The sequence below is a fragment of the Triticum dicoccoides genome, chromosome 6B (genome assembly GCF_002162155.2).
Source record: "Triticum dicoccoides isolate Atlit2015 ecotype Zavitan chromosome 6B, WEW_v2.0, whole genome shotgun sequence".
NCBI lineage: Eukaryota > Viridiplantae > Streptophyta > Magnoliopsida > Poales > Poaceae > Triticum > Triticum dicoccoides.
Genome location: NC_041391.1, coordinates 93754642 through 93773198, shown reverse-complemented (window position 1 = coordinate 93773198; position 18557 = coordinate 93754642). Strand labels below are relative to the sequence as shown.

The 18557-nt window shown below is 43.8% G+C and overlaps 1 protein-coding gene across 1 annotated transcript; it reads right to left on the bottom strand.

Moving 5' to 3' along the window:
* Window positions 1–7782: 7782 nt before the first annotated feature.
* Window positions 7783–9701, bottom strand: LOC119324520 (F-box/LRR-repeat protein At4g14103-like). Its single transcript, XM_037598307.1, has 3 exons — window positions 8775–9701; window positions 8554–8688; window positions 7783–8466 (listed from the first exon to the last, which is right to left on the bottom strand). The coding sequence occupies exons 1-3, from the start codon at window positions 9651–9653 to the stop codon at window positions 8152–8154; spliced, it is 1329 nt and encodes a 442-aa protein (XP_037454204.1). The 5' UTR covers window positions 9654–9701; the 3' UTR covers window positions 7783–8151.
* Between the last annotated feature and the right edge of the window lie 8856 nt (window positions 9702–18557).

Sequence of the window (18557 nt, the reverse complement as noted above, 5' to 3'; positions counted from 1 at the left end):
CATTTCCCCGAAGGGACAGACACAGGAACGAAGAAGGACACATGCCGGCCAGCCTAAGTGTTCCGGAGCAGTAGCAAGCTACCATGGCTCGGTGGAACACTAGGAGACATTTCCCGGTAAGAGAGGCTACTAAAGATAAACAACTAGATAGTCAGATCCCACACATACCAAGCATTTCAATAACATACACACAATATGCTCGATATGTGCAATACAACATGGCATCACAAAATGACTCTACGACTCAAGTAGTTTATTCAATAGGCTCCGAGGAGCGAGATATTACAAACATGGGTCTCATGACCCAACAATCAGAGCATACAAGTCAAAGCACAAGCGGAAGCTATCATGTCTGAGTACAGACATCTATAAATGAAAAAGGCTGAGAAGCCTGACTATCTACCAATCCTGCCGAGGCACAAGATCGTAGCTGAGGTATCAAGCTAAACGTCGAAGTCCACGTGGAACTACTAGTGAGACTGAAAAAACATAAAATAGGCAAACGTGAGTACAGATGTACCCAGCAAGACTTACATCAGAACTAACTACATATGCATCATTTTCAACAAGGGGATGGTGGGGTTTAACTGCAGCAAGCCAGCTTTGACTCGGTGGCTATCCTAAACTACGACTGCAAGTAACTCTTTTGAGGTGGCGCACACGAGTCCACATATTCACCATATCAATACACCACTATGGATCCGCTCCCGTCTCCCTACGAGAACGCCATCCATAGCACTCACGCTTATCTTGCGTATTTTAGAGTATCCACTTTCACTTGTCTATGAACTGATATAAGCAACCCAGAAGTTCTTTTCCGCGGACACGGCTATTCGAATAGTTGATGTTAACCCTGCAGGGGTGTACTTCTTCATACATGTTTCCACCACTTAGCGTCTGCACACGACATGTGCTCGGCAGACTTCAAGCGAAAGCCGACGTGGGTGTAGACCACGACCTACCTAAACACTCAAGTCTCTAGTCCAGGTTTATCGCCTATTCGGGTTCCATCCATGAGGAGATCCAGCCGGAGTTTCGCTCACAGCCCCAAACGATGTGAACAGGGTTCCCGAGATACCAAACGGGCATCCGGTACACCGTGCCACGTACCTACCGCATCACAGCCCACCCCTACGGTCAGCGCTGTCCACGGCCTCCAGTAAGCTACAAACACCAGAAACTACTTGCAACTCCTGGACAGAGGACTAGGGTGAATAAGAAGTCGAGCGGGGTCATATTTCAGGGCCCAATGTATGGTAGTAGCTGAATCATGGATCACAAACACAGAACTCAGTTCCCGAGGACGGCTTCAATGAGACAACCCACCATGTACTCCTACATGGCCTCTCACCGACACCTTTTACCAAATCGTGTTCACACACTTAGCTCGCACACAGTAGGACATGTTCACACACCTCTGATTCATCCCCGATGAATCAGACCTGACTCAACTCTAAGCAGTAGCAGGCATGACAAACAAGCATGAATGAGTAGGCACAACAGGGCTCAAACAACTCCTACTCATGCTAGTGGGTTTCATCTATTTACTGTGAAATGACAGGTCATGCAAATGATAAAGGGGTTCAGCTACCGCAGCAAGTAACAGATGAATCGTTGTTGTCCTAATGCAGTAAAAGAGAGCAGGAGCGAGAGAGTGGGATTGTATCGGAATGAACAAGGGGGTTTTGCTTGCCTGGCACTTCTGAAGATAACATTGAGTCTTCATCAGTGTCAACGATCACATCCTCGGTATCACGTCTATCGAGGGGGGACAAATACCGGCAACACAGAAGGGAACACAATCAATGCAATGCACAATATGATGCATGATCATGACATGGCAAAAAGAATGTGTGTTGGGCTAATGCATCTAAAACCAGATTAAATGAAGTTGGTTTGAATCCAAGATTCAAATTCAAACTCCATATGTGGTTATTTAAATGTCATTCACTTCATTTGCCCTAAACAGTAATGATAAGTTGTTCTAACATGCATGAAAATGGTACAGATGGATTCCTTGAATTTTTCTGATAATTTTTCATATATAAATTATTTAATTTGGAGTTACGGTTGAATTTCTATGATTTTTAGAAGTTTTAGCTATTTTCTGGATTTTCTGATTTATTTTAAATCCAGAAAATCATTTAATGCGTCAGCATGACATCACCTTGACGTCATCAGGTCAACAGGGCGGTCCAGGTCAAACCTGACGTGTGGGGTCCACACGTCAGTGACACGGGTTGGTCTGGGTGTATGACATGTGGGACCGGACAGCGTTGACTTGACCAAGGTCAAAACTGACACGTGGGGTCCACCCAGATTAGTACTAATCTTAGCAGAAAATAAACAAAGATTAATTAAGGGCGTGGGGCCCATGTGTAAGCGGGTCAGGGGTAATTAAGCTGGGTCATTAGTGCCTAACAACGATGCCACGTCAGCACGTCGGGGACGAGCCGACGGCGACCACAGGACACGGCGGTGGCACACCGGACTTGCGCTAGGGGCGTCCGATTGGCGCGCTGAGGGCACCGGGGCATAGCCCTTGCTCCCGCGCATCCATGGAACGAAGTGGGAGGTCGCGGGGTCACCGGAGTTCATGCCGGCGACGAGCTTTGGCGGTGGTGGTGGTCGGTGATGCACGGGCGCGTCGCTACGGTGCGTCGGTGAGCAAAAGGAGAGGCTGGGCAGCACCTGCTAGGCACGGGGAGCACCACGAGCAGCATGGTGAGGTCAGAGGGGCATGGAGGCTATGCGTGCAGCAGCAATGGCGGACGGCGGCTTCAGTGCTCGTGGGGAACGACGCTACAACACGGGGGCGAGCACAAGGAGTTAGGGGATAAGGTAAGTGGCTCACGGCGAGTCAGACGGTGCAGACGGTGGGGCCGGGGAGGCTCTAGACGCGGCGAATCAAGCGACGGAGATCGCCGGCACCGAGGTTGAAGAAGACGTCCGGGGCGGCGATGCAGCGCTCCCCTGGTTGCTTGGCTCGGGGTGGACGAGGAGGACGACGATGCGGAGCTCGGGGATACGAAGAGGGAGCGAGGGAGTGGCTGTGGCTGCGGCGGTGACGAACGGCGGCGACGATGGCGTTCGGCCGTTCGCGGGAGAGAGAAACAGAGGAGGGGGAGGAGCACAGGGAGAATGAGAGGGGCCAGGGGGTGCGTGGCGTCTCCGTGGCGCAGGTCAGGACGAGGGAGGGCAAGCAGGAGGTGGCGGGAGGACGTGGCCGCGGTCGCTCGCGTGCGGGCACGCAGCTGCTTCGGGGCGAGGGGAGGAAGACGACGGAGGGGCTGCGGTGGTGGGCTGGGCCAGTTGGCCAGGCCGCCTGCTGGGCCGGCCAGGTGGGCTGCCAGGTAGGTCCAGGTGAGTTCTCTCTCTCTCCTCTATTTTCTGTTTTCTATTATTTCTGCAACTGTAGGGCTTTATTAAAAATACTTAGGCATCTTTAAAAAAATCCTGGAATAATCAGGGGCTCTATTTAGATTATTTCCAACAGCCCACACTTATTTTCAGAATTATTTGGGCATTTAGAATATTTTATAGCATTTAAATGCCCAAATGCAAATAGAGTATGATTTAATTCAGAGCCCAATATGTCCTGCAAAAATATAAATCATTTTTGGTAGATGCTTTCACCTCAAACCAGAAATGTTGAACATTTTTAGAGGGCATTTTGGGTTTAATGAAAAAGATTTTATTTTGACCCTAGTTGAATTCATTTGGTGCTAGGGTTTAGTCAATCCCCATTTCAGGTTTAGATGAAATTTAAACATGATGCAACACTCTAATGCATGCACTAGGCATTGTCAGAACTAGGGATGTGACATAGTACTAGTATACATCACCACTGCCAACAGACCTAAACCCAAAAACGCCTCGGCGGCAACCCAACCACCACTGGGTTGGTCTCTCCTCCTCCCCTTTCTCTCTCCACAGGAAAAGAGCGAAGAGAAGTTTGACTCGCTTGCCGGCGGCGGCTTCGGTAGCTCCTCTCCTCCGCAAGCCCCTGGCTCGTCGGAGGGGTTTGAGCTGCCGGATCCGCCGTGAGGATTTGCACAGCTGTAGTCTAGGTATAGGCTATGTAGCTAGGTGTGGGCTGGCCGTTTGCTTGTCTCTAATGGCGATGGCAGTAGCGTTCAATAAGTGTGCTCCCGATCTGCACACGTCAAGTCGGTTTCCGGTGCGGGCGGTGTCAGATCTGCGAGCTAGGTGTCCGAGCGGGGTCGCGGCAGCGGCGGCGGCGACTTCGGGCGGTTTTTGTCCTCCAACTCCGCCGACGTGGTCGCGTTTGCTCCGATGCCACCACGGAGTTCGGGAGGAACTGTACAGGAGTGTGGCCGGCGAGCGTCGTCGGTGTGCTCCAGATGCTGGGGGTTTCGATGCTGGGTTCGAGGGTGCCGGTGGGCGGTGCTGCTCTTCTATTTCGACATGGTCGACTGGATTGAGCGGTGCGGCGGCCCGGTCAAGCTCGGGGTCTTCCTCGGCCGACGTTCCCCAGAGAAAGTGTTCTCGCCGTCGACGGCGGGATCCATGAGAGGTCCACAAAGCAGTTTATCTGCGAGGAAGCTTGCTGGGTCAAGGTTCTGTGGTGTTTCGTCTCCTTCTCCGACGGCATCTTCGGCGGCGGCGGCTCGTGGAGACGAGAGTTGGCGTTTTTGTGCAGGGGTCTCCAAGGTCTTGTTTGTAATTTTTCCTTTTATGGGGTCCTTTCTGCAAAGTGTCGGGACAGCTGGTGCTTCTGGAGCATTCTGGCTGGGTCTGTCTGTGTGTGGGTGTAACCAAGATGTATCCTGGTTGCTTTATTAAATGACAGACGGTACCTTCTCAAAAAAAAAACACCACTGGGTGAAACTTTCTTACTGTGTCGTTACCCCAGTCGATTTGGACTGATACTCGCCACCGCCGCCATGACTTCGTCAGACACCCCCAGCCCTGCCGCTCGGGACATCCGCCACAACTCCCGTGATCACTGCCTTGATTTCGCCGATTTCAGCCCTCCCAGCCCTGAGATGGTCACCGCAACATCGCCATCGCCAACCAATGTCGATTAGCGGCAGCCGTGACCACTAATCCGCCGTTCCTTCTAAGCACTCGATGGGCGCGGCTACGCCGGATTTGGCCACATCCCCCGGCCCCTTGGCCCTTGGAAGACCCCAACACCATTGTTTGTTGTCTCGGCCATGACGACATTCGACAACCAATATCAAAATTGGCGCTCAACAACCGTCAGCTTCATTCCCTGCCTCCTCATCGTCGGATCTCATGTTTTGATTGCTTTCTAAATTTTAGGGGCACTAGTTTTAGGGCTTTTTTGGAAAAGCAGAAACTTTGCTGGTTCCAAGGTTTTGGATCCCAAGCGGTCCTTTTTTTCTCGAGGGGCACCGAAATTCATGGTTAGCACGGTAACCACGAAATACCGAAAAAAATTCGGACGAAATTTAAAATCAAATTTTGAATTCAAATATTTCAAAGTTGATATAGATAATGTTTTAACTATTTGAGATCAGTAATTGTCCCCAGCATAGTGGCTGTTCACACGCACCAAACGCTGCCGCTAGCTCTCAGGTCTCGAGTTTGATTCCTGGCCGCAAGACTCGAACCCGCGACTCGCAGCTCCAGAGAGCATGCCTTTGCCACTACGCCATCGCCTGTTCTGTTTCTACATCAGAGATGCTACATATTTAAATGGGTCAGAGTTTGAATTCAAAATTTTCAAAAAAACTTGATTTTTTTTGCTCGGTATGAGTGTTTCTCGTGGGGTAGCGGTAAACGCAGTAACCGCTCGGGATCATGAAATTTCGAGCGGTACCCAAAACTATGGCTGGTTCCAGAAACCTTCTCTCACCTAAGACCATGTTTAGGGCATCAAATGTTTGGTCATCTGTTGGAGATGCTTTAATCCAACAATGCAGAAACTAATATGTTGTAATTGTTGGGTGGTGTCCAAGACGTGGAAAATATGGTTTTCTCACCATGATCATCTTCTTTGTTTGACGTTGATGTCACTACCGATGAACCAACCCTCGTTGCGGAGAAAATCATGGGGGGAATGGTGGTTTGGCCTACGGGAACTGACGTTAGGGAATGAATGAAGACACTGACAGAACCGCGAGGAACCATATTCGGTTACGGTTGAGCTGAAGCCAATCACAATCTCCATGTCACGTCTTTCTTTCCCCTCTTGCAAGGCGACTATGACAAAGTCTTCCTCCCCTGGATGTCTGCAGACGAGCCTGTGGAAGCATTTCCCCTTTGTCTTCCACTCCGCCGGGCAGTGGCAGGGAGGGGAACCATGATGCCTCGGCTCCGACTAGTAAATAGGTTAAGGTTTTAGTTCTCGCGGGGGTGGCGCTCGGATGGCCGGCATCGCTTCTTCCTCGATTCAGTCTTCTAGGCTTCGATCCTCCTCAAATTCATCTGTCAATATGGATTAGATCAAACTCTAGTGTATATTCCCGCCACCCTTTCGGTGTGTCGAGGTTGGGGTTTCCCGTCGTGTGTAAGCGACGACAAGATTTGGTGTGAAGTTTTTAGATCAATTCAAGGGTTCAACGATGACAACTGCGGTTCCGTGATGTTGGTCCTTAGGGGCACGTGCACGAAGACTCGTAGACTGTCATCTATAAGGTCAGCCCGGCTCCGTTTTAAGAGCAGAGACAACGGCGCGTCGGCACCTCGTTGGTACCGGCGGTGGTCCAGGGACGTTGATGTAATTTTTACTCGGTGTTTTGGTGCTTTCAATTTCGGGTGAACTTTTTATAATAGATCTGAGTTTTTTTCGCAAAATAAATAAATAAATCTGCAGGCCTCTGCAAATGAGATAGCAAGAGCACATTTAGGAAGAGGTGCATCGCCCCATGAATTTCGATTGGGCAAAGTATTTTCTTTGAAGGCGGGCAAAGTATCTTCAGTAGGACATAAAACTGGGAGGAAACTGAACCTCTCGTTCGTCATGCTTCTAACTGAAAACTGCACACGTGGACGCAATATCCAGGTTTCTAAAAAAAAAATCCTTGAGCAACTGAGCAGTAGCTGTTGCCATGGAATGAGCTTGGCTCCACTCAACAGCATTCCTACAAGATTGTATTGAAAAAAAAAACTGTGCCCACCGTACTTGGTACAGTAGCATTCTTATTCCCAGCCATCTTGGAGTAGTTAGACTAGCCACAGTGGGAGTAACTTCGGTAGTAACATCGAGTCCAACTCAGCAAATTTGCTTATGTGACAGTGAGTTAATGAGGAGAGATGTAGTACTAGTAACTTAGCTAGTTACTGTAACATCACATGTCCCAATGCAATATGAGTCTATAATCTAATAAATGAAGCTTTGCATGTTACCACACTTATGTTACTATCCACTATTAAGGTAATAACATAGTCTAGGGATATGCGTATGTTACTAATGTATGTTACTCTCCATTGTGGCTAGTCTTAGTATACTGAAAGAGATTTAAGTAATTGTCATCAAGTGTTCACCACTCCTTTTTTGGAATACTTATGCTCTAAAAACACCATAGCTCTACAACAGGCCACACACTACTGGAAAAGTATGCACGTCCAGCAACAAAAATGGAGTGAATCTAGTCAAAACCGTACTTTCAAGACCTCGGATCTCTTCTACTACCTAAAGGATAGCCTACCCCAGCCACACAGGCCACAGTGACAAGGATCCAGCAAAAGCCTGGTTTTGCAAGCAACAAACATGTCTAGAAAAACTAAATCTCTCTAGCAGCAATGAAGAAAACAAGTTGACAAGCATCAAGCAGTACACACAAGGGTCCCTACCAAAGCCAACATTATTTCCAGGTCCTTGGCCAAATCCAATGCTTTACTTGCTCTAGGAAAGAGTACAATTACTAGCTAGTGATCTAAAAGATCTTATATTTCTTTACAGAGGGAGAAGCTAATTTGTACTGTACAAGACAGATGGCACTGAGTTACATCTCAGTAAACTCAAACTTCAATACAATAAGTTACTGGAACTACAGAGGAACCATAGACTAGAAACAGAGCAGACAACGGAAGGTGGTGCAATCTTCAGGCATCAACACCATCTACCAAATTAGCACAAGACACTTCAATCTTCAGGCATTACCCCTGTCTAAGGCTGTCGGCAGGGGCCGGCTTCTGACCGACCAATCATGGATATGCTTATTGACATGGTACCCAGTCGGATGAAATAGTCTTGAATACAAACCGAGCGTGCCGAGAGGCTCTGTTTTCCACTTGTAGCAGCTTGTGTTCATAGCCCACCATTTCAATGCCGTAGTGATTATATGCTTCAAATTCAATTTTGTCTAGCACCTTTGCATTCAATACAAAGAACCTGGCAAAGTCAACCTGTTTCCCATAGCCCTCGAATGGCTTAAACACCACTTTTTTTAGATGGGTCTCAAGGCATTCGATTGGATGTAGTGGGTCATGCTGAGGCTCATTTTGCTGATCCATATCATGGTGTTTACCAAACTGCAAATGGGAAGAAGAGGCATGAGTAGACTATAATATGTGAATCAAATCAAAAACTTAATCAAACAAGCAAAATTGAGTACTCACAGTGACATGGAGCCTCTCGAGACAGGGGAACCACCTGAGGATGTTAAGAACCGCATGCAACTTATCTGCAGAAGATCTGAGAGCCAAAACCTTGACGGTGCGCATCGAGTTTGCCGAGCTGACCGGGCTTATTCCCTGAAGAAAGCAAACAATGGACATAAAAATTATTATCTGCATGTCGGAGTGCCGAATGCAAGATTGGACGACAACGTTGCCGCTACCTGAAAGAGTAGGATATTGGAGACGGCGGCTATGAAAGGGCCCAATATCTCCAGCATTGGCGCCCTAACTACCCTAATAGTCACACGATCGCTTCCGTAATAATACGGCAAGAGTAGCCTTACAAGGCGAGGAGCATCCAAGATCACCAGTTGTGCCATTTCACTAGAGCTATGACTGAAGATAATGGTCCTAAGAGTCGGCGAGCTAACACGGAGGCGACCAGCAGCAGAAACTTGGGCCATGTATAAGCTCTCCAAGGCATGGCAGCCGGAGAGCAGCGCGTGCAAGACGTCCTCTGAGATGGAAGTGTGAAACAGGGTGAGCTTCTTGAGATTGGGGAAATTCATGGCCGGCACGATCTCGCCCGGGAAATGACAACCGTTGATCTTGGCAGCCAGGATGGTGGTGGATACGGAGCGGAGCACTGATGCCAGCAGCCGCGGGCTGGCGTAAGCGATGTCGAGCTCCTCGAGGCTGGCGAGGGCCCGGGAGTGAAGCCAGCTCTCCGCCTGGGCGCAGAGGTCGCCGGCGCCGCGGCAGTGGAAGGAGAACCGGCGCGCGGGGCCATGGTGCTGGGAGATTATCTGGGAGACGGCGGAGGGTGGGACGCGGGAGGGGGTGGGGACGGGGCCGGCGGCGCCGGGGGGTCGGGTGCTGACCTCGAGGTTGAGAGGCGCGGAGCGCCAGAGGTGGCGCCATTGGCGGGAGAGGACGGGCGTGCGGTCGCCGTCCTTGGTGGGGAGGAGGGAGATGATGATGCCGAGGATGTCGTCGGGGAGCCTGGTGATGAAATCCTCGCCGCCGCCGCCGCCGCTCCGTGCCCGCTTCCGTGCGGTTCCATGGGATTCGCGCGCCTCCCCCGCGGCCTCTTTCTCCATGGTCGGCAACTGGCGAGGGGCAAGGCCGCGTCTCACACTCTCACTGGTTTATGGGGATGGGGCGCTCGGTAACCGTAGGCAGTGGTGCGTCGTGGTAATAACTTCCTCCTATGTTCGTCTTGTTGTAGTATGGAAGTAAAGGAGACAAAGGAGAGACATAAATGATTCTCTTAGTCTATTGTAACGTGGGAGACCCACTTATATACAACATGAAGAGGTGTGTTGGGAAGACACCTCTTCCCCAACAAACACCTCCTGGGAGGCATCCCTCCCATACAATTGATCACATATTTTATTTCTTAACACTCCCTCTTGATCAATTTGTCATCCGTATATTGCAATCCAAAAACTCCTCCCAAAAACCCTGTGGGAAAAATTTAAGGAGAAACATTATAATGATATGCCATCGAAAACTCTTTTAAAAACCCAGTGGGAAAAATATAAGGAGAAACCAATATAACATATATCCGCACTTGTATTTATATTGTCTCGTTAAAAACCTTATATGAGAAACCATCATGGACAACTCATAAAGGGAAAAAGAGTACAATATGAGTGATATGAGGATCACCAACGGGTTATAACTTGAGATTTTACTCCCCCTGAACTTTGCAAACCTCAAGAATATCTCATACCAATTCCACGAACCTAGTTCTGGAATGTAAACATTGATAGAGATATTGTGAATATCACAATAATCTGTTTGCATATTATCCTCTTACATTTCCGTAATTCACAAGGATAAATATAACCCATAAGCAATACAAGTGACATTATCTTGGTAGATAATGATAATCTCCACATGATTTCACATGTGGCCAATTATTCTATGAAGTCATCCACATTTTCTGATGCTTTAAATAAAATAGAATGATCACTGGAAGGACTCGTTTAGAGTCTATTCTAAATACTTCTTTCAAAATACTCTTCCAGCAAATCCAGTCTTTGATATGGCATTGTGGGATTAGATAATTAGCCACTATCAATATATCAAACCATGGTCCCATCTTGATTTTCCGAATGAAATTGATCAAGACTCTTTGTGCCCTGGATATATCCTAGGATATTCCTTCCACAAACCTTATACCTTTCAGGGAATTGCACTCTCAATAAATTGCCAAAAACTATAGTGTCAGGCCTGACAAATTTTGCAAGATATATGAGTGCTTCAATGGTATTTAGATATGGCAATTCATGCTCCTCTATCATCTTCACCATCTTCCCTATGTCTCAAGGATCTGTATCCCATATTAGGTATAATATGACCATATGTATCTTTGATATAATATATCCATATTGAACTTCTTCAATACTTCCGGATATATGGAGACTGGTATCTTAGGGGATATGCTCAAGTCATAAACTTAGCATAATTTGGTTAAACCCGAATATCCTCTTAACATGATTGTGTGTATTTCATATCTTATATAGACTTTGATGATAAGATCATCGACTCCACAATTTAAGGTGATATAAAATCCAATCCAGGATTTCTTCATGAATACGCGTCAACAATCATTAGTATGAGAGTAATCCTTGTCAAGGAATAACTCACTTAGTCGGTTGCACCACACAATTCTCCGACTACTTCAAGTCATAGAATGACTTCAAAAGTTCCACACATGCATGTTGCGATTTACCTTTAGATTCAGAATATTAAGTCATTCAATGACTTCAATATATACATCCAAACTAATTGACCCATGGGAGTATGTAGACATTACATACATCAGCCGTATGGATCTATACTGACATTAACATTCAGTATCGAAACATAATTCCACTCATACCAAAAAAGGTATGCTACATCGTAACCGATGTCGGGTCTCTGCGAAAAACCCTTGTGCTACAAGCCTCGCTTTCTCACCACCTCATTTATTTTTGTTTCCAAACAAAAATTCACTTTTCTTCCCTCTGGAAGATACTTATGAGGAGCGGGTTTTACAATGGTAATCGCCATAAAACAGCATAAACCTCTCAGCTGTGCATGAAACTTAATTCATAGCTATGATGGCGTCTCATAAGTTGTGTATGGATGGAAGGTAATCACCAAAATATGCAAGTGTTCTGCATAATTCCCTTCATAGCATAATATGCAGCATAGTCACAAATGCCTTGGGTTCATCTCCTTATGGAGTATGTGACACTATAGTCACAACCAATGACACATGCTATGAAATTGACAAGTATTTGGAAAGACATCACGAAGGTAGTCACTAATAATGCAAACATCATAGCTCCAAACGAAAAATTATTTCGTTACTACGATGTGCTAAATCCACATAAAGGTCTAGGAAAAGCTTAAACGACCCATAATATGACTTTCTACAAATAGATAATCACCATAACATGGTGTAGATCATATTTGTAGAACACCAAAGGTAATCACCACAAAGTGGTGTAGACCTCACCCTTATGGTACTTTGCACAATCTTGTGTTAATTAAAACACATTGAAAGTTGTCACCACGCGGTGACATAGACCTCTCAGTTGTGAACAAAGTTATACATTGGTTTAACCAATCCATAAGTTGTATGCAGATTTGAAAATTGTCATATCAGTTTGTTGACATAAGGTGTGTAGACATAACATAATGGAAAAAGTCCAAAACAAACCTTAAATTTGTCGGCGAAAGCTAAATCAAACCCTGAACTCTCAATCCCTGAAATTAGCACACCAAACTCTCATATCCCGGTCTATTTTAAACCTTGAGAGGACTTGCCGGTATTTGCTGAATTAGGACGGCCCATTAACGTTATCGCTCGCGCGCGCGCGCACTGCTCTGGATTTTCTTTTTTTTTCTTTTTTCTTTTCTCTTTTTTTTACTCATGTCCATTTTTTCTTCGTATGCAATGTACATTTTTAACGCACATATAAAATATGTTTTGATAAACTTTTGATACTTTCATATACATTATGTATATTTTTAAATTAAATGTTTTCTTTTTTTGAATACATGGTTATATTATTTTCAAATGCATGTTTACATTTTCTTAATGACAATAAACATTTTATAAAACCAAACGAACTCTTCTGCATGGTTCAACATTTTTAAATATGTAGACATTTTTTTCAAACACATGCCAAGTATATTCTGTTAAATGTAAGACACAATTATTTACAACACGCACACTTTTTCTTTACATTGTACACACATTTTTGTTTGAAAATGTCATGAACACATTTTTTGAAACTCATGAACATTATTGAAATGCTACATTTTTCTGAATTACACAAATATTATTATACATTATATAAACATTTGTTTGAATTGGTCCGTACATTTTCTTAAAACCTGCGATATTTTTTAGATGTCACAAAAAAATTTCTTACAATTTGTTCAGATTTCGAATTTTTTCCTATTTTTTTTAAATTTTCAAAAAGCATTCACACATTAAAATTATGTTTATGTTTCAAAGTGTTCGCACTTAAATTTTTTGTTCTGCTTTCAGAAAAGTAAAGCTTGCTTCATGTCTGGTTGGCCGGCCCAGACGAGTACGTAGCCAACGATACGAAACATTTTCTAAAAATATATTTAAAAAATTATAATAACATTATTTATAAAATGTGAAAAACTGTTGAAACTCTGAACATTTTTTGTAGTTTTTTTTAGAATCACAAACAGCTTTTAAAAATGCGAATAGAATTTCAAAATTCCAGAAAAAATCAAAACACAAAATGAATTAAATTTGTGCGATAAATTGAAAACAGGAATATTTTTTAACTGCTGGAAAATTTACAAATGCGCGAATATATTTTATAGTTCATGATTTCTTGTTGTGTTATAGTGGGCCGGCCCAAATTCTGAGTAGCAGGTTATCCCGGCCGAGATTTTCTTATTCCCAGTGTGCCAAACAGGTCTAGGGTCAAAAATAGACCGGAATTACAAGTCCAGAGTGCCAATTTCCGGGATTCAAAGTTCAGGGTTTGATTTAGCTTTCATCTACAACTTCAAGGTTTGTTTTGGACTTTTTCCTAACATAATCATGCAATGTCATACACTGTACCATCTTTTGTTTCCAAAGTTTTGCAAGCAAATTCCATATTCCACTCAAATAATGGAGTCAACATATTGCTTTGCAACAGTATTACTCACGTAATACAATAAGACCTATGGTCTTATACAGTCATTTTACATGATGTAAAATGATGCATAATTAATTGTTATGCAAGTTACCAATGGTCTACCTGCATATTTGCTCTGAAGCCCATGACTTAACATGCAATTAACAACAATTTATTGTTAAAGTGCTAAAGCCAAGGGGCTAAAACGCAAGATCTGATAAGCATATGCCATAAATCAGAGAAAGCAGGGACTTTTCCAGGATTAACAAATAATCGAATGGCTGATTTGTAAAATCACCAAGGAGATAGGATTTGTTTCCTTCTCTCCAGTGCGGTTACCAATTTCCTGAGGGGATAAACCACCGCGCAGCCGGTTCCCGTGCATCGTCGTGAAGAGGCGTCGCAACCGGCCGTGCCTCGCCTTGAGCCGCCGCTGCCCCGAGGTACGAGCAGCGCCCCGCTGGATTTGTGGACGCCTCCGCGCCAGGATCCGTTGTCGCCGACAAGTGCGACTCCGGCTGTGGGGACTTGTGCCGACGACGCTTCCCGCTGCCGCAATTAGTGCTGTCGCGCATACCAACAATGCCACATCACGCGTTGCGTGGGCCGCGCGGGCCATCTTCGTCGGTTAGTCGTGACCAGGCCCATCAACGGCATGACCTTTTTGTCTTTTGGAATCGATGGATTCCAATGTGGGAGCCTTCTTGTTTTCTCCTTCTGTACATGTTGATGTTCCGAGGAAAGTAATTCTTCGTGAGTGCATATATGTACAGGCAAATAATCAATTGACTGATTACGGGATGATAAGATGAGTAAATTCTTGATTTATTTTCCTTCTTATCAGATGGGGAAGTTCCACGAGCGCCACGACCGCGCGCGGGAGGGCGAAGCAGCGCTGGGTCGGGTGCCGCCGCATGCACTCATAGTCACCAGATCAATCGGGACTCTTCGTCCCGCTCGCGCCTCCTCGTTGTCCCGCTGCCGTTCTTGAAGGAGACGAGGTCGAGCGCCGCTACGCCATAATCACAAGAAGACAAAGGAAATTAACGTTCTAATGATTAACCTCCTGTACGGATAGATGCATGTATGCTCGATGGTGCTGCCGCTGCATGTGCCTGCGTAGCGAACTGTCCCATCGCGTGCTGTTGCCGCCGCCGCGATCGCCATTCGCGTTTCGCGCCTCATCGTCGGGATGGACGCCGTTTAGGGTCGCCGCTGCTTCATCTTGCACTGAAGTGCGCTTCCCTGTGATCGTTGCGTGCAACAGCCTGTTTTCTTGGCTAGATTGCTCTCTAGGCAGAGACTATGTGCTGATAAAATGTTGTAGTATGGAAGTAAAGGAGACAAAGGAGAGACACAAATGATTCTCTTAATCTATTGCAATGTGGGAGACCCACTTATATACAGCGTGAAGAGGTGTGTTGGGGAGACACCTCTTTCCCAACAAATTGATCACATATTTTATTTCTTAACACGTCTTACCCCGCAGCAGTTTTTGAACTCCTTCGATTCGATAACCGCCACCCACGCACGAACGTCTCCTTCCTGCGATCTGCTGCTGGACCGAGGAGAAACACCAGTTCCGTGAAAAGTGTAATCTCATAATTACAGGATAATCCTTCCTTCCAATCCCTGCTATTAGCAATCTGGCATCCGTCCGACCGACGATCCTCATGTCCCCGCCAACGGACGTGGCTGTTCGTAGGTCGGTCCCCCTTGTGTAAATCCTGTAATCATCAATGGAATGGAACAGACGGTTCGACTCATTCATTCACAACACACCCGGGACGCACCTTCCCGGTGGATCTTCTTCCAAGGAGAAGAATGCCGCTCCAGGATCTTCCGCTCCACGCCGGCAAGCCAGCTGCCGGTGGCACGGGATCATGGTGGCGGCGTTGGACGGGCGCCGCCTGAATTAGGTTGGGGATGATTAGTCGATGGGAACAAGAAATATTTGGTCGCCGGTCGTCCGAATTGGCTGCTGAAAAGCCATCATATCATAGGCCTAGTTGGGCACTAGCCTATGCGTGTACGAGCAGCAAAAAGAAAAAAAAAAGTCGAGAAAAAAGATGGCTTGAGCAACGATAGTGAGCTATCATGTTTTGGCCTATTGCAAAAAAAAAAAAAAAATCTTTTCTGATGAACTTCTAACCAGTTCAATTTCCCTACATCTGCGTTTGTTAGTAATTCCTAACATATGACTATGTAGAGGTAATATGGGTGGCTGCCATAGAACTTGCATATGATGTTTAGTTTAGTGCTAAAAGTTGCAAAATACGTTATTGCAAACACATAACTTGCCTATGCGTGCAGATACAGTTATTTTTTCCGTATCCGCCGTATCTAGTGCTCACGTGGCGTGTCAGCATGAATGCAGCCCACATGATAGTGGCTAGAGTGGTGAGGCGTTGGGTGAGCCACACATTTTTTTAGAAAACGCCTTTGATTTTTATTTAATTACGCACCTGTCAGCACATAGTAGAGCCAAGGGGATCCACGAGCACTATTTTTTTTCAGAAACCACCCTTGCATTTTATTTATTTACAATGAAAATCATCAAATAAAATTAAAAACACAACTATTTTTTTCAGAAACCACCCTTGCATTTTATTTATTTACGCTGGAAATCCTCAAATAAAAATAAAAACAGTAGAGCTCGGATTTGAACCAACGACCTGCTGCGATTAATAATGCTTGATAACCACTCGACCGGCTGATGTTTGACATGAATTAAAGCTATATACACAACTGATCTTCTGTATTCAATCTTTTTTCTATGTTAGCAAACAATTTATATTCTAGATAAATTTTTCTGGCAAATCAACTTAATTTTTTTAAATAATTTTAAATTTGAAATCTAGAGAAAAAGAAATATAGTGCAAAATAAATGTACGTAAATTTTTCGGACAAATTAACTAAACTTTTGTTCGAATTCAATTTTTTTATTAAATCTCGATAATGAAATATATAGGTCAAATCAACTATTTTTGTGAATTTGAATAGATTTATATTAAAAAATCTAAATAGAAGAAGATATATTGCATAATGAATGTGCGTAAACTTCTTTCAGATAAATCAATGAAAATTTTGTTTGAATTCGAATAGCTTTAAATTTGAAAATCTAGACAAAAGAAAATATAGTTCATCATTCGAAAGAAATTCAAAATTTGAATAGTTCTAAGTTTGAAAAAATAGACGCACAATCAGAATGATCCCGCTCTCGTCATAATATGCCCATGTCATGGAGAATTTCTATTCCTCGCATAGTTTTCTTAAATAGAACAAGATAAATAACAACATATGAACATTTATATTCCCGCCTGATTTTTATTTAATTGTTTGAACATTTTTTAAATGCAATTTTTTTTATAATTACACAAATATTTCTTACAGCATTTAATTTTTTTACATGTCACCTATTTTTTTGTAACGCATGAACATTTTTTACATGTCACAAACAACAGAATTTAAGTTGTTTTCTTAGATCAATTTATTCCTGCGGGGAATAACACAAGAGGTCTTTTGTTTATTTTTGAAATTTTCAGACAAATCAACTATTTGTTTTGAATTTTAATAGTTTTAAATTAAAAAATCTAGATAAAAGAAGATATATTGCAGAATGAATGTGCGTAAATTTCTTACACACAAATCAGTGGAAATTTTGTTTGAATTTAAATAGCTTTAAATTTGAATATATAGTTCATCTGATTTGTCCGAAAGAAATTTAAAATTTGAAAAAATGGATACTTAATCAGAATGATCCCGCTCTCGTGATAATATGCACATGTCTTGGAGAATTTCTATTCCCCGCGTAGTTTTCTTTAATAGAATAAGATAAATAACAGCAGATGCACGAACATTTATATTCCCTGCCAGATTTTTATTTAAATATGTGAGCCTTTTTAAAATGCAACTTACGTTTTTATAATTACAAAAATAATTCGTACAATGTTTAAATATTTTGTTAGATGTCACGAATTTTTTTGTAACACATGAACAATTTTTTGTCCGAAACAACAGAGTTTAAATTGTTTTCTTACATTCTGTGGGCCGCATTCATGCTGACACGCGATATGACCACTAGATACGGCTGGATACGAAAGAAGTGACCGTACCTACACGCATAGGCAAGTTATATGATTGCAATGACATTTTTACAACTTTTAGCACTAAATTGAATATCAAATGCAAGTTTTATGACTGCCACTGATATTACCTCTACTATATAATGTCTGCACATTTTCTGTCAACATATGTATGGATGCAGTTTTAATTGCTATATGTTGATTATGCTTGAAAATGATATGACTACTTTCAATTTTTACACATATCTAATTGATTGCATTTATGACAATGTATAGCTTTTTCACAAATCTGTGGTCTATGATATGTCTCCGTCATATTTATATTTTTTGATTATTTTATGTCAATATTCTACAACTTTCACATACTTTTTGCAATAATTTATAATATTTTTGGGACTAACATATTGATCCAGTGCCCAGTGTCAGTTCTTGCTTTTCTTCATGTTTTTTGTTTTGCAGAAAATCCATATCAAACGAAGTCCAAATGCGATAATCTTTGAAGGAGATTTTTTTTAAATATATATAATTTTTGGGAGGAAGAATCAATGCAAACGGAGGCCTGCAGCCTTCACAAGGCATCAGGGCGCCACCCCCCGGGGCGCTCGGGGTTGCCTTGTGGCCACCTCGTAAGTCGGTTGGAGTCCTTCGGCCACAGGGAAGCTTATATCGGGAAAAATATCGTGTTAAAATTTTAGCCCAATCGGAGTTACAGATCTCCGGGAATATAAGAAACGGTTTTCAGCCAGAAATAGAG

Coding starts and splice junctions, on each gene's coding strand:
- LOC119324520 (XM_037598307.1), bottom strand. CDS start 9,653: ATGGAGAAAGAGGCCGCGGGGGAGGCGCGCGAATCCCATGGAACCGCA. Junction 8,689..8,774: donor CCAATATCCTACTCTTTCAG/GTAGCGGCAACG, acceptor TGCTTTCTTCAG/GGAATAAGCCCGGTCAGCTC. Junction 8,467..8,553: donor TCGAGAGGCTCCATGTCACT/GTGAGTACTCAA, acceptor TCCCATTTGCAG/TTTGGTAAACACCATGATAT.